Genomic DNA, 26,944 nt, shown 5'->3' on the forward strand with positions numbered 1-26,944 from the left:
TAAATCACCAGTAGTAATGCTAAGGTTTTTACCAATAGTTTCAAACAGGAGTACTGTTTTTCTTTTGTTGGTTTGTTTTTAGTTGTTTTTTTAGGTAATGGCCCAAATTTTAGACAATTGTTTCCTGAATCAAAAAAGTCTCCAACAAAGGGTCTGATTAACAATTTTACATGTAAACACAAAAGTCAACCACATCAGCTCCAGGAGATATATTTGTGTTGTTCATGTCCTCACTAAGTAAAGATCAGAAGAGAGAACAGATACTGTAAAGCCACAGTAACATATCCCACACACACATTCTGTGCTCAGTCCTTGCTGCAGAACCCATTTCACATGCACTTCTTTGCACTTTTGTATTTCCTCTTCTTACTCTCAGACTGATCCCTTTCAAACGCTAATAGAAACACAAGAACACACTGTTACTGACTAAACTACCTGATTTAACAAAACTTTACAGAACACACCTCAGCCGCTGATATTTTTTTTTGTTTGTTTCAGCTGTGTTAATCTGACTGGAGTCCACCTGTGGAAATCAACTGCTGTTTCCATGGAAACAGACGGTACGCTTCTTTAGGACATGAAGGGAGGAGGAGCGTGAGCAGGGAGGAATAAAGGGAGCGAGAGATAATGACAGGTGGGCAGGCTGCAAAGACTAAAACACAAAGAAAAGAAAGAAAAGCAAAAGGCAGAGAGAAAACTGTGGACTGTTTTGGGTTTGAGATGTTTAGAGTTTTTGATCTTCTGATCTTTCCAAGGATTTCATATATTTCCAGGCTTTTGTTCAGCATGTTTGAGGTTTCCACATCATGCTCAGGTGTCCTGCATTCGACGAAACACTAAACAGGCTTTGACTGATGAGTATCTCGTGTAAACATTTTGTGTAATCATCAGAAATATGCAGACTACAACTTTTTCCTACAAATCAAATTTATACCCAAAATGGCAACTCTAATAGCAAAAAACATAATATACAGTTTTATTAAAACCCTCCCGATAAAATGAAAAATGATGAGTTTCATTTCCAAAAGCAAGTTTTTGAGCATTTCAGTAAAAAACAAATAAAAGCCCCTATACATATTAAAAAAGATACTGGCAAATATGTCAAAATTATGTGAACAGACATACGATTCAATAATTTACTAAATTATTGGATATTTCTTTGAAAAAAAAAAAGAAAATCAAATAGGCTGAAAGTTTACAAATTTTACACAAGCAAAAGCAAAAAAATATATGTTGGGACAGACATACAAATGTGCCGTTTTACCTTCTCGTTAACAACAGGGTTTGAGAAGTTAAGAGAAAAGTGTAGCGTTTCCTAAATTTTATTTCATATAGTTTGTTAGCCACTAATTTTCAGACAGTCTGCTTTATTATATATTTTATCTCATAACTTGAATTTTTCTACTTTTTAGTTGGTGTTGGTGTGGATTTCAGGCATCCTGGTTTAGCAGGGTGACTCTTACGTTATAGAATTCCATTTTTAATACATACAAAAGGCGGTTTGGCATTATTTTATATTTAAAAGATGCTCTCTAAGAAGGCTGTAAAGCTGCAAGACTTTTACACACTGACTATCCCTAGTGAAGCCTTCTCAGTTGTGTAAATCATAGTACGGTTCAATAAAACACCCTCATACCATCACAGATGATACAAAAAGACACCACAGGACAGTTTTCAATTGAATCTGAACCCGTCTTAAATGAGCTCAAGCTCACAGAATCTGACAGATTTTTATGTTTGACAGAGCTTCTGTTTGCATTTGTGGATGCACCAACAAACTGCGTTCACTGACAGAAATTCAGAAGGGCTCCTGCATCCAAGCAGTAATTTCCACTACAGAACCATTTCTATTTATAATGCAGAGCCCGAAGGCTTGAAGATCACAACCATTTAATGTTTGTTTCCAGCCTTGGTCCTTGCGTCCAGAGAATTATCTGGATTATGTGATATGTACCATAAATAATAAACTCTGCTGAATATTGGTTTTAATTTGAGAAATCTCACATTTAAATGATAAACTATTGACCAACACAGTCTTTTATGGTAAAGAAAATTATCTCTCCATCTTTACTTCTGAAAATCTCCAATCATATACCTGACTTATTGCCAAAATAATGACTCAGCTGAGATATCGCACCAAGATTTTCTGATCACTCATCCAACCTTTTCTCGGTTGTTTTTTGTTAAAAATTATATATGTCCTAAAATTAAAAAAGAATTTCCAAATTAAATAACATAAATACTCAAGTTAAAAAGAACAGAACCGAAACAGAACATTATTAAACCAAACAGTTGTATTATATATGGATTTGTGACCATTTGTGACCATTGTAGAACCCCTGGCTCTATAGGCTGATAATACCATTTGAGGGTTGGGTGGAGGTGGGGGTGGGGGTGATGTAAGATATGCGTTGAGAGAAAGAGCACGAGCCCCCTGACTGCCTGACCCGACTCAGTTATGTAAACAAAATAAGTGAATAACTGGGAACATTGCCTAATGAGCAATGGCATGAAGGAGTCAAAGATGTGTGTGCATTCTAAATGACCTGCAATGCTTTTCCAACATTTAATTTTAATTGGACAGATTTCCCAGCGAGCTCTCCAAATTAAAAAGGCAACATGACACAAACTGCATTTATCTCCCCCTACTTGCTCTTTCTTGTTCCTGTACTGCCGCCCTAACCTGTCTCATTTTTTTATTGCCTTCATTTTTCAGTCAACATCTCCCTTCTGTGCTCCCTTCCTCAGTATGTGGCATCTACGATAGACTTGTTACATGGCTGACCTCAATAGAAATGACAGGATGAGGTAGCGACACGCAGCCAGAAACGATACACCCCAACGGATAGGAGGCATCTGGCCTGTGCAGAATAAATGTTAGATTCATTACAAAAGCTGAGGTTTGTAATGAGCTGGGAGCATGTCATGAATATATATGTATGTATATATATATACACTGCAGGTTTTATGTCTGGATTTTGATTTGTGTTGTGTTTAAAATGAAGATAGCCATAATTGATATGCAGAAAACATTAGCCTTCAAATGGCATTTAGTGCCAACTGAAGACTGATCCAGATCCAAACTGAAGTCTGATGTCAAACAGGTCAAGACAATCATTTTTTTTTTCAATATAATCAAAGAAATACACCAAAGACAGAAACTCTAAAAGTGTAAACTGCACAGAGACTAGTAATGAGCATTATGGCTCCCCAAGAGGCAGCTCTCGGGGAGCCATCTGCAAGTCATTTGGGAGCTAAATCGTAAATAGGCTGTACTTATATAGCGCCTTTCTAGCCTACCAGGCTACTCAAAGTGATTTACAACACAATCTGTGCCCTCATTTACCCATCCACACATTACTGTAAATTTTTCTTCATTTACCCACCCATACAACACTCTACTGCATCTCTAAAAAACTCATTTGAATAAATCATTCTATAGAGTCTAATCAGTGCTTTAAACTCCATTCATACACCGATGGGGCACACATCACAGGCAATGAGGGGTTCAGTGTATTGCCCAGGGACACGTTGATATGTGATTGCTGCCAGGATTCGAACCTTTAAGTTTCTCATTGGAGAACAACAGTCCTAACCACTGAGCTGAGGGAGCTAAGAGTTTTCTCAGAGCCAAATCAGAGTCTGCTCTTTCTGCTCCTAAATGCTCCTCACTAGCAGTACAAAGTGAGGAGCAACTGAGAGTTGAAAGAGCCATCTCTTTTTGATGAGCTGAGCCAAAAAAGAGACGTAAACCCAGACAGACTTGAGAAAACAAAAACTTGATTAAAAAAAATGTAAAAAAATTAAACTCTTCAACTAAGATAAGAACAAGGCTACAGCAAAGTGCAACTGAAAACTTGGAACTACAAATTAGAGATAGACCAATTAACCGGCTGACGGATTTTAATCAGCTGATGTTGGCCACTTTTAAAACAATCGGCAATTAGCCAAGACTGTGGATATTAACTATCATTTACTGTGGAAAAATGAAGATGCAGCAGCAGCTACAACCAGCTTACTGCAGCCGACATTTTAGTTTTTAAGCGATAATGCATTTTTATATATTATTATTTAGAGTAATGGTCATTAAATGTAATTTAATTTTAATTAGGCAACTACTGTAACAGTTTGTTAAATGAAAAATTTATATTGATTAAAAATAATAATAAAAATCTGTGTTGTATATAGGCCATCAGCTGCCCTGATTTCTAAAGTTCGGCATTCGCCATAGACAAACCCATATCGGTCGACTTCTATAAATACTGAAGGTTGTGGCTGCAACTACTATGTAGGTGTGCTAATTAGAAACTGGGACCTGTGTGAGATTGAAACTAGAAGTTGTGGCTTATAGGTAAAGTCATACAAAATAAGGCATGCTGTAAAGTTAATTAAACATCTGAGGGAAATTAACACAAACTAAAAATTAATTCTTATAGTGTGTGTGTGAAAACAAAACAAAACAAAAAAATCAATCCTACAGAAATTTACCAAAGTCCGGAGCCAGAAACCATAAGTCAGGACAATAACATCCCAAAAGAATTTATAGGACTAGAGCAGTAATTTAAATCCTTGAAGCCACGAGTCTGAAGCAAAGAACTAGAAAAAAAAAGAATCCACACTGTATAATTTCCTGTCATAGAAAGCTTATATTTTCCGCTTGCCGTTCCACTCGGTAATGTCCTTCTTTTCATTTATATTTATCCTTCCTTATTACAGATGTGCTCATCACAAAGGAGGGCTCTCATACAGGTAACGCAGAGCTGCAGCGGCTCAAGCAGTAGCTTAAGTAACACAGCCACACACTCAAACACTCTCTACAAGCCAAGTGTTTACAGTCAAAGTAGATAAAACCAAACAGCACATTTTTTATTGTTATATTCACTTAGGGAAACATAGGTGTGATAAAAGTCAGTAAATTCTTTCTCAAGGACCTTTTTCTTTGGAGTAAACTAGTATTTCTTCTGTGGCTCTTATTATTAAGAACGAAAATAATGGAAATGATGTGGATTCCACAGATACACAACAATTATTTCTAACCATATATTCAGCTCATATGTGATTTTTCAATTGTTTCTTCAGTCTTTTTACTCTGCCTTTCCTCACCACTAAGTCTCTTACATTTTCCTCCCTTTTGCTCAACGCTCTTAGTAGTTCTGCATGTTCTCCGCTGCTTTATCTTCACTCCTGCAGGGTTTTGTTACAGTACAGAAGAAGTTAAAGTTCAGACGAACCCCCTGCCATTATTACTAAATTGCCTTTCGCTGCTCATAAGCTCATTATTTTACAACATTCAAAAGCACAAAATGTGAGGTAATTATTAACCAACAGTGAGGTTTGAAATGGCTTGCCAGCAGCTGTTTACACTGGGTCAGTTACACAATGAAGTTTGAACTTTTCATGCAAATTTAAGCAGTTATAAAATTCAGCTTTTCTTTTTTTATTGGGTTTATTTGACTTATACAAACTGCACACAAGTATGACTTCAGCTTACACATACATTTCCACAGTTTACTGGAGAGTCTTTATGTTAGCTCAGTTTAGGTGAGGACAGTGACTGTTGCTGTTTAGAAATGTGCATCAATTAATATTTGTTTTCTATGTCAGAGACATGAGGCTCAACCAGGCAGTCTTCAGTGAGAGAAAAAAAGCTAGCTATTTTCAGAACAGGTGTCAAATGAATAAAAAAGTGTTTCTATTTTTGTCACCTACTGCTGGCGTGTATTTTCTTAACCTGTCAAACTATCCCATGCACAAGGCATTCATTAGTGTTTGGACTGTGGAAATGATACGGATGTTTGCTGCTTTTCGTAATATAAGAATGTGTTCCTATCTTCATCACCTGTTCACCTTAGCTGCTCCAAGGAAAAGTTTCAGTCATGAATAATAAGTTGTGTTAGATTAATACTGCATTCCTATTCCTGGAACCACGCAGTCAGGAATGAATGTGTCTTATGACCTGCTCGAATTTACAGCCCAGAAAGAAGAAAGAAATGATCTCACCTCCATAAACATAGTCATCTATCGTGCAGTCTGAAGGCCCCACCAGATGGATCAGGCTGGACTGGCTGAAGCCAACTGTGTGCCGTTCTGCAATGCAAACACATGTCAACAAAAACAAAACAAAACCAAGAAAAGTCCATTTCAGTCATAAGCACCAACAAATCACATGCTGTCTGTCAAACATCAAGGCAATGTAAGCTAACAGCTGATGTAGTTCAGATACCTTTTGGTGCGTCCTCTATGGTTCAGTCAGCATGACAAAAAATGGACAACAATGTCATGACTTCAATTGCTACACACACAAACAGTGCATTTATCAGAGCATTGAATTTTCTCACAACCTTTTGTCTGATTCTTTTGTCTTTCTATCTTGCAATAATCTAAAAAATCAGATGCAGTCCTTTCTGTTTCACAATATGTTTGCTTTTGATGTCAACAACAATAATTTGACAATGACGGAGCTGTGTATTCTTTACTGTGCTCTATTTACATATTCTCATGGTATTATAATCACTGACTCTAAAATTAACAGTGGCATTTCCTCTGCAGCATTAAAGTAATCGCACAGTGTTTTCAGGACACCATGATGGCACGTTGTTAGTAGAAGTTATCAGAGGTAAGGTAGTTTGATACCTGGGTTTGGCGGAGGTGGCATCGCCTCTTCAAGCCTTGCTTTGGTCTCGTGTCTCTCTATTTTCTGTGCTTCATAGCGCTTCCTGCCCTCTTCCTCTCGTTCCGCATTAGCATACTTTAGATAAAATATAGAAAATAAAACCATAGATGTATATACATGGGTGTATGCAGTCCGTATTTCTGTGTGATTATGACCTAAAACCCCAGTTTTTTAGAGTCCATATTAAGTCAAATGCAATGTGAAAAAAAAGAAAAAAAGGTTTAAAACGTGATCCTTTTAAGCAGCAATAACAACTAAATATTTGCAGAAACTGTCAATCAATATTGAACATCAGAAAATATTTGTTATTATTCTCAAACACAAAACAATTTTGTTTTTTTACAAAAGCTGGCAACAAAAATATTTCTCCAACTTTAGCCACTTTTCATTGTCTTTTTTTCATTAACCATAAATTGAATGCCAGCTGAGGTGATCTTGAACCATCCATTAGTTTGGCTCTTTCAGACCCAGGATGATGAGGAACACTTGACGTTCTGCCCTCCCAGTGTTTATTGTTTGTTGTTGTCTGCGTCTCTCTCTTGCCGCCCCTTCACCCCAGTCGGTCCAGACAGATGGTCACCCTTTTCGCCCGAGCCTGATGAACATCAACAGCTCTTTTTGCTGTCATCAGAAATCCTTTTTGTTTAAACAAGCGAAGATAAGACATTAGCAGATTCTCTTTAAATTAAACGCCCCCACCCGACTGATAAACCATTGGCTGAAAACACCTGATATGTCTGGGGTTTACATACTTTTGCCACACATAAAAATGTAACGCTGGATTCACTCTAACAATAATTACCCAAGTGCTGTTAACAGTTTGATCTGGTTTTAGGTCATACTTAAACAGACTTATAAAAACTTATTTAAAGTAATTTGAATCCAATTAAAAAGTTAAAGCTACTGAAATTCAATACAAACATTGGTGAAATTGAGTGTTTTGGCTTTTAAAGTGACTAACACTCAGATAGCCTCTCTTGTGGCTTTTCTGTCCTAGATTTGTGCCATTTTTGACATTTATACTGACAGAGCAAATCACTGGAACAGAAAGAGGCTGAGCAGCAAATACCAAACTTCAGTTCCTCAGGCTCTCAGCCTCAGTTTTTACATACCGTGATGGGTGGCACCTCCAGAATCTTGTCAGCATTCTGCAGAGAACAGGGGACGTACCACAACGCTGCTTTGTTGGCCAACTTTTTCGTACCTGCAATCATAAAGAAACAATTAAACTCCTGTTCCAGCATAGCAACGTGTCTAACCCACCCTTTTTTCTGCTAACAGATAACCAAACAAAAGGTTTGAAAGCAACAAGCAAGATGTTCTGGCATTTTAGAAAACAATGAAGCAAATGACTTTGAACTGACAGTTGTCAAAACAGAAACTTTTATTAACACCCCAGTAAAAGCAAGTAATCAAATTTCCAGCATTGTCTTTGTTTCTGTCTGAAGATTTGTCTTTGCTGCCAACAAAAGAGCAGAAAATAAATCAGGACTTTATTGTTCTTGTATACTCAGAGCACAAACTAACATTTAGTAAACATGCAATTTGCATGCGTTTGCAAATTCACCATTTCTTCGCTGCGTCTATAAAATGGATTGAATACTAAGACAACACACATTAAATGCTGTATATTGTGTACACTGAGGCAGAGAAAAGATTCTTGTGCTTGGATGCTGCAGATCTGGCTCTGCATCTCTGCAGAAAGTTAAGATCAGAAGCCAAAACTCAAGGAAAACACATCTCATAGCACTCAGGCGGAGAGGTTGTCATAGTGATATCTGTTCTTCCCACACTTTGTCACTTAATTTGCTAACAAAAAGAGAGGGGCTATTTTAAGGTGGTGGTGTAATGGCACACAGAGGAGGCAAACAGATTAAAAGGCGCACACAGGCACCAGGTTGAATAGAAATTACCATCTTTATGAATTGAACGCTTTAACTTGTGACTTCGTGGGCTGATCTGGGCGACTTCAAATAAAATCTATTAGGTACTTTTTCAAATCTACCAAAAAATGCATTCACTGAATTACTCAGTTCTTTTATCAAATACCTACTGTGCTCTGCACCAACGTGTTTTTAAAGAAGGGCCTCTCATAAACAGAGGTGTCCGAACAAAAATGGACCATTATTGTGTGCATCATGATCGATTGTTAACCGGCAACATTTTGCACAATGACTGGGCAAGTTACAAGAAGACAACGAGTGTCAGGCGACTACTGGGAAGAACGAATTAAAAAAAACACCATTAGCATTTTAGACTGGAGTTAAAACTGTGCAGGCAGCTGGGCCTCGTTGCCATGCCAACCGCACTTCTCTTCTCCTCCTCCCATTGGCTCCCACCCTTGTCAGCAACCAGGAAGTTGCCCACAGGAGTAAGGGAGGAATATTTACATATCCCCGACTCTACCCAAGACAGAGCGACTACAGTCTATTATTAGCTCCTGCAGGAAGTTTGAAGTGAATTGTTCTCAGGAAGGAGGGAGGAGGGCGAGGAAGAAGAAGGAGACAAAGGGGGAAGCACCAGAATGAACCGGCCTGCAAAAGAACCATTCCCAGCTCACCGGACGACCTTTTCTGACCAGACTGGAGCCAGGGAGCTGGCTTTGAATGTGAAATCCCTCGGCAGCGCATGAAGACAATGTTAATGTTTGCCCATGACATCTCTTTTACTGCATCCTTTTATCCTTCACAAAATGTCACTCAAAAAAGCCCCCATTGCTCCCAAGGTTAGAACAACAATGTGCCTCCGTCCCTAATACAAAAATAAATCATATCTTCAGAAAAAGTATATTCTGAAAATTCAGCTTATCTAAAATATTTGCAGGAAAATATTGAATAATTGTATGCTTTGGTTTTGATCTGACGTGACAACAGAAAACTGAATTCAGTCACAAAAGGATGGACAGCTGGCTCACTTATTAAGGATTAATGAATTATTTAATATGAAGATTTTGGCTTGGCTGCATCTCCCACAAACACACAAGTCCCTCAAATCTGCTTCTTCAAATGTTCCCACACTGTGTCACAATGCCCATCAAACTGACTCATGACACTAAGACTTTGGTAGTTTTTATGTTTATCTAGTGGCAGGTTTAAAGTAAGGAGCTCCATAACTCTGAACAAGTCCTGCGGCAGCCATGAAAACTGAGGGGGAAAATGTTGGATAAGTAGTTGTTTCCCCCAAAACCTTATAGTTGGAGCTGATTACAGGAGAATATTTCACAAAATCTGGGATTAAACTCACAAACAGTTGCGAGAACAAAAATATATAACACAACAGAAACCTCTAAAATGACAAGAAATCAAACAGAAACCAACCAAACAAAACCAAAAAGCCAAAGGCTATATTTTAATGATGGGTGTTTAAGTGGGGAAACGTTCCTTCTAGCACGGATTATAATACATTCAATCCCTTTTAATCCAGGTTTAAGGTGTCAATCACCACTTCACAGCATTCTCATAATTTTCTAAAAGCACATTTTCTTTTCTCAGAAACTTTGATTAATTCTGTAACCACTTAAAGATCTGTGATCTTCCAACTTCTCACTCCCTTTTGTCTTTCAACTCAAAGGGTTTTGCTCCATTTTACTAATTCGACCCGTCTGCTTCCCCCTTTGTCTCTTACTTACTGCTCCTCTTTTTGATTTAGAAGCAGGAAAAAAAAAATTGTTTTTCTTTCTCCGTCCTGAACAGCTTGTTCCGAGTTTGGAGACAGTTCAGCGAGGATAATTCATGGTCCCAGTGATCAAAACCACAAATTTTCCATTAAGCCGAGCCAAGCTTCAGTTTTACTTTCAACTACCCTACGATCCTGCTGCGAGATGTTACAGCCTGATAGGAGCAGTTTAATCACGCTGGCAAGACTAGTTTTAAGGCAGAGCTTTCAGAGTAAATTTCCAACACTCAGTTTAAACAGAACTGTATACATGAAGAGCTTTTAAGACACTTAGAAAGAAATATTTTGTCAGCAGTTAATGTCTCACAAAATTTACGCCACCTGTGGAACAAAAAGCTGCTCCACAGCTGATAGAGTCCAGAACAATTTTAAGTAAATATTATTATTTTCCTTTTACGCAACTAACCTTTACCCAGTTCCTGTTGTAAATCTGAGATTTGGCGTCAGGATTTCTTTTCTATAATAAAAAGTGATAATAAGTCATAGTAAATCTGAAATGCACATCTTTAATTTTTTTGTTTAACTCATTATTACATAAAAATCACAAGTCTTAATTCTTTCACAGGCAACTAAAGACAATTAATCACTGGAGAATCTGAAGGGAGCACTTTAAAGAATTGATATTTGGTGTTAAAAGCATGCAGTATATTGGGGGTATGAAGTCACTAACTTAAAAAACTCGAGACACTTCTGTTTGGTCGTTTTCTTGAATTTTTTTGTAAAGTGTAAATTGTCAGCTGTCATTGAATTCATCATAAATAGAGCAACAGTCCTACTGCCACTATAACATGAAAGTTACATTTTGGTAAAATGTCATTAAAGTTAGTCTTTACAGTAAGTGTAATGGAGAGATTGCAACAAGACTCACTGACTGGTAGAGCATTCATACCTGCAGTGCTTTTATGACCATGTACCAATTATGTACCAATCATCAGGGGTCAAACTGCAGCGGACAAAAATGTTCACATTTTAAAATAAAATTCTCAGTCCGGTATTTTATTTATCTATTTTTTGGGAGTTTGGTGTGTGGCGGTATGAGCCCAGTTTATTCGGTCTGCTAGCATGAGAGGCTAGTTACTGTATGCTCCCCAGTATAGTAGTACAGTTCTTAAAAAGAGTTCTTAAGAATCGTTCAAGTCAAACTTATGTTCGCATGTTAGTGCAAAACTGTGTGCAAATATTAAAAAAAAAAAGATAATCCCTGCAAAGACAGGGGAGGAATCAAGTCCAGCGGGTCACTTCATCATCTTCAAACAACTGCAACCAAAAGAGCTGAAAAGTCAAGTGTTGCATGAAAACAATAGTATTTTGACCAAAGGATGTCACAATGGGATATTGTTTTATTTCGAAAAATTATGTCATATGACATCTTCTTTAACAAAAAAAGCTCATTTTGTGTAACTCAATGAGCTACAAATGTTAACATGAGAATAAAACAATACATTTTAAATCTGCGTTCATGTATCACTCTTTTTGTATGTGTAGTTGTGCGACTTATTGGGATTATATTAAGCCTCAACCCACAATGCATTGCTCTCAGCTATATCTTCAAGAGTATGTGTGTGTGTGTGTCTGTGTGTTGAGGGGGCTTAATCTCTTTATTCCATCTTTATGAAAACGTGTACCTAAATGTGCATGTAATACAGCTACTCAACTCTGTGGTAGTATTAAGTACATGTGTGGCACAAACACTTGTATTCATAGAAATGAGCTGTTTTTTTTTTTTTTTATCAAAACGGTGTGTAGATCTTTGACTGTGTGTGACTACACCTGATTTGTGCATATTTGCCCTTTAAAAAGATGTTTATGTGATTGTGTGCCGTGTTCCGCTTCTGGGTGTTTTAGAGCGTTTCCATACATAGGAGGGCATATTGAAAAGTCTATGCGCCGTGGCATGTGTAGATCCGACTGTGAGTGCGCATGTGTATGTCAGCGCGCATGTGCAAACCCCCAGCGGGGACAATCATCACGGCTCGTGCCCACAGTAGGCAGCCTTACCCTGGGGGTCTGTGACTGAGGCCTGCCTGACGAGATGCTGCCTGACTGACTGTGGAACCTGAATGTTTTGCCTCCTCCCCCAGCGTGCGTGTGCACACAAACACACACACACACGTTCAAGCACACAAAAAATAAATATAAATGCCTTAATGCAAAGCTGCATGCAGAAAGAACGCTACATATAAGTCACGCTCAGAAGGCACAGAGCTACAGGAACATGAACGATTGCACAAATGCAAAAATCTAACATCAAACTGTGAAATTTTTGTCTGATTTGTTTCCAACCAATCGAACGATTTATTTTAGCACGGGAAAGTTACAAGTGACCTGGACATTATTGTGTAAAAATATGCCAATCCCACCCCGGTGCAGTACTTCACCAAGGAGGGAAGTGTCTGTTTTAAGTGCATCTGTGTGGGTGTTAGGATGCGAAGATGAGCGACTTTTTCTGTGCCTAATGTGTCAGCATATCAGGCTCTCTGTGCGCCCTGTTCCTCCCTACGCACCCAAGTGTCCATGAGTGTGTGTGCCTCAGTGTGTTGGGGAATGTGCATGCGTTTTGTTACAGCGTGTGTGCAGGTACAACCACTTGGCATCCGTATCTGACTGAGCCACAGTGTGTGAGGCCTGACGCTAAGCCGACATGACAGAAGCAAATAATGTCTGCTCCCGTTATCTTCTCTTCCCCCTCGGCCCCGCAGGAACCTTTTAAAGAGCCGAACACTTATGAAAAGACGCGGCGCATATAGAAAGCGCGCACGCGTCGTGCAAACATGCGTTTGCAAAATTTGAATTAAAGTGCACGTTACGAGCAAAGACATACGTCAAACTTTTACCCATTTGGAAAACGTAAACCGGCACAAATACACTCGAATGTGTAAATTTGATTGAACTTTGCACAAAACTATTCATAAAAGCACTTTGAAGCGGTTGTGTCAGCTCAAATACACAAACACAAATACACATCCATGCATGCACTATACACTCTTATGACCCACTTCCTATGCAGCAGATATGACCTAATTTACCACCAATCTGCAGCCACTCCTCCTGATCTCCTGTTAATTATGTACTTTTATATTCCAGATACAAGGACAGATTTGTAACAGACGGAACGGATTTGTTCCACCTACAAACTTGTACCGCTCAGAAAGTGCAAACTTCTATCACAGAGCCATTAAAACATAAGGTCATTAAAAGTCCAGATCAGAATCCCGATTACCACCAAAACTAAATCACTTGGTTTTTGTGACAACCCCAACATTTCCTGAAAATTTCATCGAAACCTGTTCATCAGTTTTTAAAAAACATTGATAACAGATAAACAGACGGACAAACTATCCAACTCTACTGAAAACACAACCTCCTTAGCAGAGGTAAATATTGGAGACCAATCTTGTATAATACTGTTTCAATTCCACTTAGCCTTTTTAAATAATTAAAACCATTTTTCACTCTGCCTCTTGTAATATGAATAAAATTTGTCTACAGTTTGTATATAATTTATCCTAAAGTATGAATAATTACTGTGTCTGATGTTGTGTTTGGTCTAAAGAGACCTGAGAAGGAAGGTTTATCTCAGAGGATCTCACCTGTAAGACCCCTCTCTTTATGCTCTGGAGCTGCACTAATCTACATAACACCCACACTCAACCTACACTTTAGAAACATTTAGGAGTGTTTTCGTTTTTACAAGCGTCATTGTCTCACTGTACTGGAAATCAAAATAGTTAGAAATACTCATTATCAAACACAGAATCTACTAATAGCCACAGAATAATTCTTTTAATATTTGTTTGTCTAAAAGTGCAACTTTATGAAATTTCCTCAAATGTGTGTGATTGTTTCCAGAACCAATTCAACCAATTCAACTGAGCCACCTTCAGGTTCAGCTAATTAAAGAAACTTGGAGGACATCTTTAGTATTGTAATCCTCATCATCAGGACCGGAGGAAGAGGAAGAAACTGAAGAAAAACTGGCATCTTTTCACTCACATCGGCACAGTTAAAGAAGCAAAAGTGATAGACAGTCTTGTGACAATGAGTCATTAATGCTGAAGTCGTTCCAAACACTCAGCTGCAGTTCTAACAAGTTCTTTGCAACAAGATCAATAAAAACTTGTCAGAATATTGAATTATTACTCTTCGCTAAAAAAAAATCTGTTCCAGTCTCACACCTGTCAGTCTGCTTTCTTGGCAGTTCAAGGTTATTCCTAACTGTGTTAGTCACCATGACGTATGTGACAAACCTCGCACTGTGCAGAGGACTGTGGACTTGACAAATGCAAATGACTACCAGCTACAGCAGGACATCCTGGGATTTTAAGGTACTTCTTTACATGTGAGAACATTTATCTGATGTAAAAATAGAACGGTTGCACGGCTATTGGAACGCATCTTATGCCTTGATTGAATTCACTCCATGAGCTCTTTTTCTGTTCTTCCCTGTTAGGGGTCCTTCCTGACAAAAGGCACAGAGGGCTGCCCGTGCCGATGCCTGCATGTATGTGCACTGCTCTCCACCTGTCACCTCGTATCTCTGCCTCCATCAACCTGCTTTCAGCCCAGCAACGAGCCAGCCAACCAGTACAGGCCTGTTGCTAGGGCAACAGCCATCCAGGGGATACTTCTTTTGTTTCTCATAACTATTTTTTTCTTAATTTATCTTTTCTGTTTCTCCATACGTGGAGTTATTTTTATTTCTTCGGCTCCTTTTGCTATTTCTCGTTTCCAACGAGTCTTACTCCTTCACCCCTTCCTTTCTGCTTCTCTGTGTCACTCTCATACTGTTTCTCACCTTGTTTCGGTTTCTCGCTCTCCTTAATCAGATCAAGTTGAGGAAGGTTACCTAAAAGTAAGATTGTGTCCTCAAGGACTAAACTATTTGAAAATAAATTCAAGAATGAGTGAGTCACTTGGGTTCCTAAAACTCATTCAGAACCCACAGTTCAACGGCTCAACAAAAAAAACATGTTTCTCGTGTGTTACTGCAGACATACAGCACTTATAAATGAATTAAATGGCCGATACAGCACACAAAGCAACGATTTGCTTACTCAGTCTGCTCGGCTGGCATTTAAAGGTTAAAAGATGATGCCCCGTCAGTCTAATCTGGTCTTTCTTGCAGCTTTACTCAAGGAACTCTGAATTCTGTGTGAGTAAGCTGGCAAATCTATAAGTGTGTTTACTTTCATATGTTCACAGCATACGCAATAAACAAAGCTTGCTTAGCCAACTTTTCCTCACAGTGCTGCAACTCCTTAAAGCAGTTTCATATTTTGTGCCCCTACATGTGTCATTATTTATGATTTGATGCCCCCTATTGACCAAATAGTATATTTCTCACCATTTATAATACATACAAATGACTGGGTGCAGCTTAAACTCTCAGTTATACTGAGTGAAAATACTTTCACTAAGAAAACTTTTCCTTTTCAATAAACTTTATAGTGAGGAATGGTTTGGGTTATGACGTGCTATTCTTTTTTTAGTTTTGCTGCTAAAGGCTTAGACTCCTGGAGGACAATACTGACCACATTTCTTCACTTGGCTGTTTTTACTTTCTCTGTGTTCACATTTGCAATTACTGCAAATGTGAACACATTGCCTTTGTGTTCTCTGTTTCCCTTTCATAGAAACTACGTCTGACCCAATACTTCCATGCGTCTCTCCTGGTCCTAAAGGTTTGTCTGACGACTCCTCAGAGTAGGGGTTGTCAGACAAGAATTAGGGTCTAGACCCACACAGCTTTCCTTTGATGAATATGTAATCCCAAAATCTGTTGGTAGTATTAGAATGATTTCAATAAGACGTATCAGTAGGGGCCATGTGTAACATAAATTACAACCTTTCTTAAGCAAATGATACAGATTTAAACCTGCATTTAAATATAACATATACTTTTCTTTGTTTTAAATATAGAACAATACCTCTTTGCTGTTGTGCTCTATAAAAAAGTAACACATCTCAACCAATATCATAATGAGGTATTAGGGGAATAACTGATATTTAGAAAACGACTGCATTCGTAGTCCTGTAATAGGCTGGCGACCTGTCAAGAATGCAGTAATGCAATAATAATACTAATAATAATGCCTGATCGTCATGAGATGGCGTGTGCGTGTCAGAGTGAGTCACCTGTGAGGATATTCTCGGCCACAACTTTGACCTGAACCTCCAGAGAGTGTTTGGACGTGTAGGTGATCTCCGCCGAGACGTGGACTACCTCGCCGATGAACACGGGGAAAAGAAATTCCGTCTTCTCCACTCGAACCAGAGCAACCCAACAACGGTCCTGCAGGGGGGAAGAGAAAACAACAAAACTAAAACTTACAGCAACAACACAAATGAACACATTTTCTTCGGATGCTGTTGGCAATTTGATTCCGAATGTTGTAGATTTTAACTACAATTTTAACTCTCTATTGCAAATATTCAACAGGTGTTTACGACACAGCCTAAATCTTTGGAATTTGGTTGGTATTTACCCCGTTCAGTGTGTTGCAGTGTCGGGTGCCGACAATCCCTCCAGCTTCCTCGATCATCTTGAGGATGATGCCGCCGTGAATGTTGCCCTTGATATTGGCGTCATCTGGCCGCATAACCCTGCAGTAGAGAGAGAGACACGAGTTTGTTAAAATGTCTAAAAAAACAGCAGATAACTATTCAGCACTTAACATTTACTGTTTGTTTATGAATCTCTCCTTCTGTCTGAAGCTGATAATAGTAATTGAAATAGTTTGATGTCCTTAATGGGTTTTATTATTACATGCAGACGGAGAACAGCTTTGCTCAATTGTGAACCCATCGTCTGCATCTACTTCTTCATGGTGCATTAAACTAGACCAGACAAGCAGGTTTCAATCTAAATTTCCCATGTCACAAACATTGAAAAAAGTCAAACCACAAAAGCTTTTTCTGTTGATTTAAGATCTAACCATCTGTGAAGATGGTTAAAAAGGTACAAAAATCCACATCTTGACGCTGTTAGTAACCCTTTAGTTTCCACGGAAGTTATTTGTTTCCAGTAGATTTGTAAACAATATGCTCAATATGAAAGACGACACTAAAATCTTGTTTGAATAGGAGAGGAAATGAAATCACAACACAGATTAGGGCTCAACGCCACCAAGACCGGCACTGAAAGTGAAGTAAGTTACAGCTGAGAGCAACCAGAAAACGACTAACTCCTTCAGTGCAGTTTGATGCAACAGGGCTGTAATAAAATCCACTCTTCTGAAAGCTGTTGTGTCAGAAAAGTGTCCGTGTTTATGACCTACCACTGAAATCCAACACAACTCAGCCAAACAGAACCTCTTTATCAGCTGCTTTGACAGACTCAAACAGAAACGGTATTCAGTATCAGTGGAAGTGTGTGGGCGCGGTATGTGTGACGGAAAACAGGAGGCTTTTCATTCAGTGTCTCTTAGTGTGTTGAACATTTCAAGTGACAAAGTTAAGAGCTTCAGAAGTCGGTTTAAATGTAAAGGTCATCTAAGCTATTTAGCAGGAAGATTTAGTGATTAGGTAAGAGACTAGAGAGCCGTTTTGATTAATAAATAACCTTGCAAAGAAAAGGAGAAATGGAGTGAATTAAAGTACCTGCTGAGCTGGATTTTGGAGCCCTGCTGACATTCAGGCCCCCCACCGCTACAAACCTCCCTGCTGACTTGCTGACTTTGACTTGGCCGCTGTTTTCCCATTGCCGCCGCTGCCGTTCTATCCACTTCATCTGCTGCCTTGCTGCTCAGAGGCCCGGAGCGATGCATCTTTACACGCCTGCCTCACCCTCCCTGCGTGTCTGATCGCTACATTCACAACTTTTTGTGCTCTTGGGCTGTGACACTACGTCTGTGAGTGACGTCATCCAGTCTAAACTCCTGATCGGCCCTACGAGTCACGACCTGCCAAACTGGATCTCGGATGGAGAGACAGGTGCCGACCAATTAAATCTGTTGTCAACGTACCTGTGTGTCACAACAGACAGGAAGAGCAGGAAATAGCTCAGACAATCATATACAGTGGCACGCAAATGGTTTTAAGATCGACTGATGATTTGATTTGCAAATAGGGGAACAAATGACCATATCTTCAAAAACCAATAAAACAAGAACAACTCATTTCTTTCAGTTTTAAATTAGATTACATTTTATTCCTTATAGTCATTTTTAATATGTTTACACTTGTGCAGACCTTACAGCACAGTTTTGGGCAGCGGGCTAAGCTCCTTCTTAATAACACCTTTTTGACAAGTACTGGCAAGTCTTTCAAGAAAAAAGGCAGTTTCATTTAACTTAGCTATTGTTTGGGTGATTTTTTATTTATTTTTAACCCTTTGTCTTTCAAAGGCTTTGTAGTATTAATAAAAATATATTTTAGTTCTAAATAAAGACTTTGAAGGCAAAATCTCAAACTTGCTTTTCCTAAAAGAGACCTATTTGGATTCAGAGCTGTGTTTAGAAGGATAAAACTGCAGAATACAAAATCCCCCTACAGCTTCAATGCCAGAGTTTTAAACTAAGATCCTCTCGTATTGAGAAATGAGGGAGTTACAGCTGTTTTGGTCAGACCTTGAAAACAGCATTAAGCCCAAGCTCAAAGCATGTGTTGTGACTAACTCGCAGCTGTTCACATCAAACTTCAGCTCAGGATTTTTAAATTTAACTAAATAATAATGAGTCTTTCCTTCCTACCATCATCAGTAGAGTGAATGCTCAGAATGGGAGATGGAATCAATCACGATTTAATGCAGTTCATTTACTGTCTATTCTACTGGTTTTTATTTTTTGTTTCAAACTGCTATTTTAATTTATAAAATACATAAATTCTTGATGTAGACTTCATGGGTTTGAAGAGTTCAAAAACGGTTCATATGCCGTATGGTGCAACCTGTTTGGGCCTCATCTGTTTGTTTCATGTACAAATACATATTTAAAGGTCATTTCTGCTACTTTGATTTTAAATATATAGATCATAACTGTGACATATTATCCCAATTTATGACTTATCATCTCACATTTATGAGATAGTATCTTATAACCATAATTATGACTTAGCATAAACTCACAGTTGTTACTTGACATCCCATAATGCAATCTCAAATTAGGATTATCATCTCAATTATGACTTTGTATCCTAAAATTATGACTTAAAGTTATTACAATCATGTTTTTGCATCTTAAAAATGCAACTCGGCATCTCAATTATGACTTTGTGGCTCAAACTATGATTTAGCACATCAGAATTATGACTTAGCATCTCATAATTATGGGATGCTAAGGTATAGTTTTGAGACAGTGTCTGGTAATTATGATGTGGAGGATTATTTTGTTCTTCATTGTGGCTGAAATGGGCTTCCGTAACTTCACCTGTAAGAGATTAATGTAGATACCACTGAGGAGGAATCCTTTAGCTCCCCCTACAGGTGAGCAGAAGTATTCACCACCTAACCTGCATGCTTCTGAGAATTGAGAGTTGATTCCCTGCCTGCAGGGATGATTATTTTGTTTAATAGTTAGGTTTACAGATTAGCCATCATTACCACTTAGTCGCTGTATGGATGGCTGCTGGATAATATATAAATTCGGGGGGGGGGGGAATTTAAATAACAAAGCGAGAACATGCGTTCAACTCCGGTCCGGAGTAACGAGCAGCAGCTAGGGATCCAAACGTCTCCGTCCTGCCGGTGAAAATAAACTTTTTGCCTCCATGTTGCCCTTGGCAATTTATGCCGTTATCCGCCACCGCTGAGGAGAGCCCTGAACTAGCAACAACACCGGAACCGGCCGGCTGGGCACGGTGAAGACATGGCGTGTGTTGTGTGTCCTGAAGCGGACACGAAGCGGCGGATTATCCGGGGTTATCATCCGGTGAGCAAACGGTAGCCGCTCGCGTCGCTCCATCACCTCAAAATTAGCAATGATGCTTAAAAGCTGCACATAATTGCTAATGGTACCATAAACGCCATACCTGCATAGTTGGAGGGTGGATGGTGATGCTTCGCGCATCTGTGGTACCGACATGGTGTTCCAGCGAGATTCTGGTCTGATGGGAAGTGAAATCAGACTCCCCCCCCCCACCACCGGTAGCTGTGGACACTGTCTCCTAAAAGACCCAAAGGCTATTAGTTGAGAATCAGGCATAATAGGGTGGCTATTCTGAAGTGAAATAATAACAAATAAACAAATAAATAACAGTTACTTTTTATTTCGTCCTTATTCTTTACAGGGGTGAATTATTATTAACATGCTCGACGGAAATCGAAACCACGTGAATGCTTTGGTGCACCAGTAGGGGGCAGAAGAGACCACTTTAAAATTATTTCCCATTTACGCAGTACTTTATTATATCTATTGGGGCGCTGTTGCCCTAAACACCCAACATCTAGCGCCCTTTGTTGCACCAAATATTAATAATTTAAGTCTGCGAAATTTAGTTTTCGTACGTTTGCGTATATAAAACACATTTTTCTGCTACCTTTCAGTAAAACTCTGTAATTTATTTCTGTGTTTAGCAGTTTATGATGCGTTAATTTAACCTGTTTGCTTTTTCTGGACTTGTAACAAAACTATAATTTAAATTTCAATGTCTGATTTCATCCCATTGTTCTTTTTAACGCTGCCATGGAATAAACACAAAACTTACACTCTCACTAGTTGCCATAAAGTGTGAACAAAAACACAACTCGAAATGTGACCACAATATTGTAGCTTTATTTACATAATTTATACAACATTTGCTTAAAACAGCAAAAATAAAACACATCCCCAAAGAGATACTCTCTAAGACATGTTATGTCTACACTGTTCAATCTGCACAGACTTGGACAAAGAAGTCTGGTGTGCAGATTTATACACACAATGACCCTTTGGGTCTTACAGGGCTGTTTCAATAGCCCTCTATCATTTAGTCCCGAGGAACTAAATGTTACATTTATGACGTGTACATACATGCGGATTTAAGAAAAATACGACCGTCGAAAATTGCCAACTTATACAGGACAACAGACTCGCGCGTAAAACTTAAGTATATGATACTTAATAAGAAGAAATTAACAGTAAATTCTAAATATACGTTCATATTTACAGATGATTCTATCTATTTAACATGTTTCTCATATTCATAATGTCACAGTGTTTTTACAGCTTTTAGGAGGACCTGAGCTGCAGGGATCTACCAAGGTCTCCACACAGCAGCGCCATGCGGCTCCGGGCCTGACTGCGCCCCGCAGGGAGCTGCTGCTGCGCCGCTGCGGGACTGCTGGCTCTCCAGTCTGGATCTGAAGCTGGATTTCAGGCTCAGGAGTTTGTGGTGCATCTGAGGGAGAGTCCCGGAGCTCTGGGCGCAGCACTTCAGGCAGGTCGGGGTGGAGTAAGCAGACATGGACTTGTGGACGAAGTCGTTAACTCGCTGGCACGCGTCTGGATCCAGGTTGATCCTGGGCAGCTGAGCGGAGACGCGCTGAAGACAGGCTTTGTAACCTTCTCTGTAACTGTCTGCTGAATCTGGAAGGACAGAGTGAGATTAGTTTGGTTTCACGAAATAGACTCTTATGATAAGTAATATTAGACAAGGAAAAAAACACTTACTTTTGGTGTTAACAGGTGGGATGTCATTTAGGAACCGCACAGTCATTTCCAGGATGTCAGCTTTCTCCAGTTTGGAGTAGAGAGACTTCTGCAGAGGAAAAAAAGTCAAAGCAAATGTTTAATATTTGAACTTAAATGCTGACTTTATTAGGCTATAAACTGCAACTTGTGTATACTAAAAATGTATGGTAAATTAACTTACATCTCTGCCTGTGAGGGGAAGGATCAGGCTTTTCAAGTGGTTCAATCTGTCATTGATACGCGCGCGCCTTCTTTTTTCCATCAATGGTTTCATTGTCTGAAAAGAAAATCGGTCTTTTAGTTTACATTCAAAACTTTACATGATTAAACACCATAGATAATATTTCAGAAAACTGATTTTAAAAATCCAGTCAATCTGGCTTACCTTTCTCAGCTCAATAGCCTCTTTTCTTTTGGCAACAGTAAGCCTTGGAGGGAAAGACGGGAGAGCTTCAAAAGTCATATTTGGAGACATTTTTAGCATCGTATTTGTGCCGCGGAAGGGTTCAAACCCGAAGTGGAAGGAGATGTGTCTGTAACGGCCAAGAGGTGCGGTATATATCCAAGTCCGTGGCGTCGGTTTCCGTGCGTCACGGCTACGCCCCCAAGCCAACTCAAAACGATTTGGACCGGCCCTGTATTCGATAGGGGCAACACAAAAGCACCATATTTAATAAGATAACCATCTGTCGTCAACTTTAATCTATGCGTAGCTGCAATGCGTGTCTGCGTTATAGTGCAAACCAAACAACAACAGCGTCAAAAAGCTGAAGAAATCTGTGCGTAAAGACGCGCAAAGCTTTACAGCTTGCAAGACTAAGCCACTTTGAACTCGTATTTCAAAATCCTACTTTATATCTAACTGTAAATAACTTTGGCCATCCTTTTTAACAAAGGCAGAAGATTAGGTGTGTTTTATTGAAAATGATACTATTGGTGCTTAATTGCGCAGCGCTCCAACGGGAATAAAAATAAATACTTGGCTTATATTACTTCTTTATTTGTAATAGAACTATAAAGCAATTCAAGCTACACTTATTATATATAAGTACGCTTTAAAAAACATTTAATTTTGTATAAATTGGTAATATGATTTGTTTTAGGATTGCTTCTGTTCCTAAATCCGTTGTTCTGTGATGTACAATGCGTATCTAAATATATAATTTATGTTATAGTATATATATATATGTTGAATAAATATCGAAACTGGAACAACAGGACGCAGTACACAGGCTGTGCATCAGTGCCATATGGGTTCATATGAAGAAAAAAAACACTCTTACACCCATCATTCAGCCAAGCCACGCTACTTTGAAGCAACACCCACTCTTAGATTTTGACCACAATAGTTTTGCATATCCAGCTGACGGTTGTTATGCAGTTTCTGCCTGGAGGGAGTCACTACCTGTGGGGAGTATATCCACTGCTGCTGCCGCTTTGTGCAGGGAGGTGGGGGCTGGAAAACCGAAGGTGGGGAGGGGGTGAGGAGGGTGCATGTTCTCGAACACAAAAGCCAAATGCAAAATATAAAAATCCCTCCTGTTTTTGAGCTATTTAGAGATAAAATGTTTAAAATCTTTATGCAGGTCTACATAAAATATTTCCTGATTAAACTAAGCTTTGTCCTGGTTGTTGCGCCAAGAAAATAGTCTCATAAATAATCTGTGGCCCCTGCGTTTGGAGCGCGGATAAAGTAGCAAAAATCTGATCTAAATGACTGCCCTCCACCAAGTGAACCTCAAAATAATTACACGTTTTAATTCTTTTTGTGGGTGTTCTTAGTGTTGTTGTTGTTTGTTTGTTTGTTTGTTTGTTGTTGTTTTTGTTTTTGTGCGCTTGTGGCTCGCAGCAAGAATGAATGCTTTTATTGTTCTCCACGTGGTGTCGAGTGTCTTCAATATAACAAACCGAGGACCTTCAGCTGAAAATCCAGGGCTGTTGAGGCTTTGTGAACTGGATTTATATAAAATAGCTTTCTGCTGTAGATGTTAAACACCCTCAATGTTATCTCTTCTGGATAAATGCACATTTCTGATTACATCGTACATCATCATAAAGGGAGACGCAGATTTTGCCAGGTGGAGTCACCTGCTCTGCCAGGGTCTGTGTCCCCGTTTAACTTCATAATAAAAAAATGAAAGATCTTTCAAATCACTGGGATAATCAGCCATGATGAGGAGTCTTTCTAACCCCAAACACCTTTATGGTATTATTTTTCTGTTTGTTTATTTATTGAGTGGACGCAGATTCTACAGAGGTGGTGACTCAGCCTGACAGCATCTGTGTCCCCCTTTAATCTGTGTCCTCTCCAGAATTAAAGACGTAACAAATCGTGAACTCGGAGAAATGTTAAAACTCTTGATTGTGAAACATTCTCAATCCTTTGTTAAGGGGGAATCCAGATTCTTGCATTGGAATACTCTTTAAGCTGTTGTTAAGAGATTTTTGGAGATCTGTTTTATTGTTTTATAACGCGCAACCAAAAAGAAAAATAAAAAGACCGGGTTTACAGAAATAAAGAAGTACCTTCAGTAGTTATCTTAGCGCAACACCTGTTTGGAAGGTCTGCAAACATCACCAAGGATTTCGAGGATTTCTGATTTTGAATGAAAACAGGAGGGGCGTGACAGCCCATCAAATGCCTCTGCACTCAGGGGAACCACGCGCGCAGCACGCGCCACGGGGACCAGATGGCGGTCTGTTACAAAGATCCCAACCCCACACTCCCTGTGACCAACCCCCACCATCCACCACACACACACACACACATCTAGGTCTATCCGAAACTCCATTCAACTCTCATCCTTGCGCGCGCACGCACATTCACAACCACTGTTGGATTTACGGGTGCTCCTTTTTTTCTATGAACTTTAAATGCAGGACACATGATCTCCACGCGGTTTAGGCGTGGGTATCCCGTTTGCATGGTTCTGATGGGTCCATGTGGAACCAACTGAAACAAAGCCATTTTGAACCCCCTCCCAGGAGCTCCATGATGCTTGAACTCTTAGATGCTTTTTGGCGTCCAAGCCATCATGCAATGCTTGTTTATTAATTCTGCATGCAAATGACTGAATGCATGGCTCAGACTGTGGGTGCCAAAGACGGTTTCACATAAAGATCGTGCAGTTTTAGCGTGATTGTGATTAATAAAACAACTAAAACTAGAGAACATAAGTGCAAAAGTAACAAATAACTTAAATAAAAAGAGTTTTGCTTTAAACTCTTTGCCATGCGTTCGGTTATAGGGTTGTCCACATGTCCAGCCTGGGAGTATCATGCAACTACAAACACAAATCAACAGTTTGCAATTACAGTAAGTGTTTAAAATGTTTGCCTTTGGTTTGGTTAATACTGCTTTTATTTCTTTCATACATCCACGTTGTTTTTTTCCCTTTTCATGGGAGGAAAGATTAATAGTTACTGCAATATTTAACATTTGAATGTGAGAGAACTGAGTTAAAAGTGTTTCAGCTAAACGTTTTCAAACCAGCTTTTACATTTGGCGCCCATGGGCAGCTGACAGGTTATTTTGCAAAGTATTATTAACAACAAGAAATTAATACAAATATTTTTAATTTGCAGGTTAGTGTTTGATATGATCTTTCGATGCTTTTATAAAACCAAGCCCTTTTCTGAAATTCAGAGGCACGGTTGCTGCACGCGCCCCTCACCGCCCGCTGNGGGGGGTGATGGTGACGTTGGGGGGAATGGAGGGGTCGTCACTTCTCCGTTTTCCTCCTATACAGTTAGAGTCCTCTTTTGTCTTTTCAAGCAAATTCGGCGTCTGCAACCCATCTGTGCGGGCAGGACAACAGGGAGCCTTTGTCTGGCTGCGCACCGACACTTCATGGGAATCAAGAGGAGAGACTTTTACCCGCAGGAGACACGCTGAGATCTCAACAGTTTCACATGTGCAGCTACAGTACTTCAGCTATTAGGCTGTAATTTGATCATCACAAATAACGGCCAACATGTCTAAACAGTGGAAACTTTGATCTGCTTGATCCTCTATTTTTAGTACTGACAGTTGGTTCAGCAGCAGATTCACTCTTATTTCCACCTGAACATCTCAGAGATTTTATGCTTGTTCATTCAGCCACACTTGTTTACCTACACACACTATGGCCAGCCTGATGTAGGTCAGTCACATGACTCAAGCTTCCATGCAAAGAGCTTTATTTTCATAGAGTGCATACCACATTTCAAAATTGCATATTAGCATATCTGGTAAACTACTGGTGGAAACTCTTTCAAACCAGACCATTTGATAGTCTATACTTTAGAATACCCTTTTATGATTTATTTCATACTCTACAATGAGTACATTTAAATATGACTACATGTTTTGTTCAGTAAATTGTGTTTCTGCCTTCTTCAGACCAGACAATGATTTGTACAGAACATCCACATCATGAATACTTCAGATGAGAGCTCTTGACTGGGTACACTCAACACAGTTTAATTTACAACAAAATGTTTCAGAATGTATGGACAGTTTTTCCAGTGTAAATAACTGTCTGATGCAAAGGTGACAAAGTGTGAAGTTTACATTTAAGCATGTATTTGAACTGCTATTTAAGATGGTGGAAATTTGTTCTCTAATAAAAGCTGAGTAACTGTTTGCTTGACTCCTTCAGGAGAATTTCTTTCAGATTTTTTTTTTTGCTCTAACTTCTACTGCAGATAAGATACTGACTGGTAATTTCTACTAAACACAACTCCAATTCAAACAACTGAACTGTCCTTTTAATAAATGTTTTAGTCATCTTAGATGAGTCTGATGCTTATTGCATCATTCACACAGAAGAGAAATGTAATGGCTCGTGGAACAGTCATGTGAAGGACGTCTGTGGGGTGCAAAGGAACTGACTCTCTGTTTCCTGCCCGTTAGACAGTGATGAAAGATTTAAGAAAAGACACTTTGAGCAGAAGTCCACAAACATCTGTACATTTGACTCTGTGTTTTGAAGTTAACAGCTCATCAGTG

The 26,944-nt window shown here is 39.1% G+C and overlaps 2 protein-coding genes across 5 annotated transcripts in view; both read right to left on the minus strand.

Annotated features, from left to right (window-relative positions):
• Positions 1-20,415, minus strand: part of acot7 (acyl-CoA thioesterase 7) — a 43,386-nt gene extending 22,971 nt beyond the window's left edge. Inside the window, exons 1-7 of one of the 4 annotated variants that reach the window (XM_017417626.2) lie at positions 20,315-20,415; positions 16,834-16,951; positions 16,484-16,640; positions 7,786-7,877; positions 6,634-6,748; positions 6,224-6,238; positions 6,001-6,087 (exon numbers count right to left, since the gene is read on the minus strand). In XM_017417626.2, coding sequence (XP_017273115.1) covers positions 6,001-6,087; positions 6,224-6,238; positions 6,634-6,748; positions 7,786-7,877; positions 16,484-16,640; positions 16,834-16,951; positions 20,315-20,367 — 637 coding nt within the window. In that variant the 5' untranslated portion in view covers positions 20,368-20,415. Of the gene's footprint in view, positions 1-6,000; positions 6,088-6,223; positions 6,239-6,633; positions 6,749-7,785; positions 7,878-16,483; positions 16,641-16,833; positions 16,952-17,947; positions 18,242-20,314 lie in introns of those variants that run through there. The other 3 variants (XM_037976799.1, XM_017417627.2, XM_017417625.3) reach the window with 3 other exon arrangements.
• Positions 20,416-21,049: 634 nt separating this feature from the next.
• On the minus strand, positions 21,050-22,472 carry LOC108236772 (transcription factor HES-2). Its single transcript, XM_017417659.3, has 4 exons — positions 22,340-22,472; positions 22,136-22,231; positions 21,934-22,021; positions 21,050-21,849 (listed from the first exon to the last, which is right to left on the minus strand). Exons 1-4 carry the CDS (start codon positions 22,436-22,438, stop codon positions 21,518-21,520), a joined length of 615 nt encoding a protein of 204 aa, XP_017273148.1. The 5' UTR covers positions 22,439-22,472; the 3' UTR covers positions 21,050-21,517.
• Positions 22,473-26,944: the final 4,472 nt, after the last annotated feature.

Source organism: Kryptolebias marmoratus, linkage group LG8, assembly GCF_001649575.2.
Source record: "Kryptolebias marmoratus isolate JLee-2015 linkage group LG8, ASM164957v2, whole genome shotgun sequence".
Lineage (NCBI taxonomy): Eukaryota > Metazoa > Chordata > Actinopteri > Cyprinodontiformes > Rivulidae > Kryptolebias > Kryptolebias marmoratus.

Coding starts and splice junctions, on each gene's coding strand:
- LOC108236772 (XM_017417659.3), bottom strand. CDS start 22,438: ATGCTAAAAATGTCTCCAAATATGACTTTTGAAGCTCTCCCGTCTTTC. Junction 22,232..22,339: donor AGGCTATTGAGCTGAGAAAG/GTAAGCCAGATT, acceptor TTTTCTTTTCAG/ACAATGAAACCATTGATGGA. Junction 21,850..21,933: donor CCCACCTGTTAACACCAAAA/GTAAGTGTTTTT, acceptor CTGTCCTTCCAG/ATTCAGCAGACAGTTACAGA.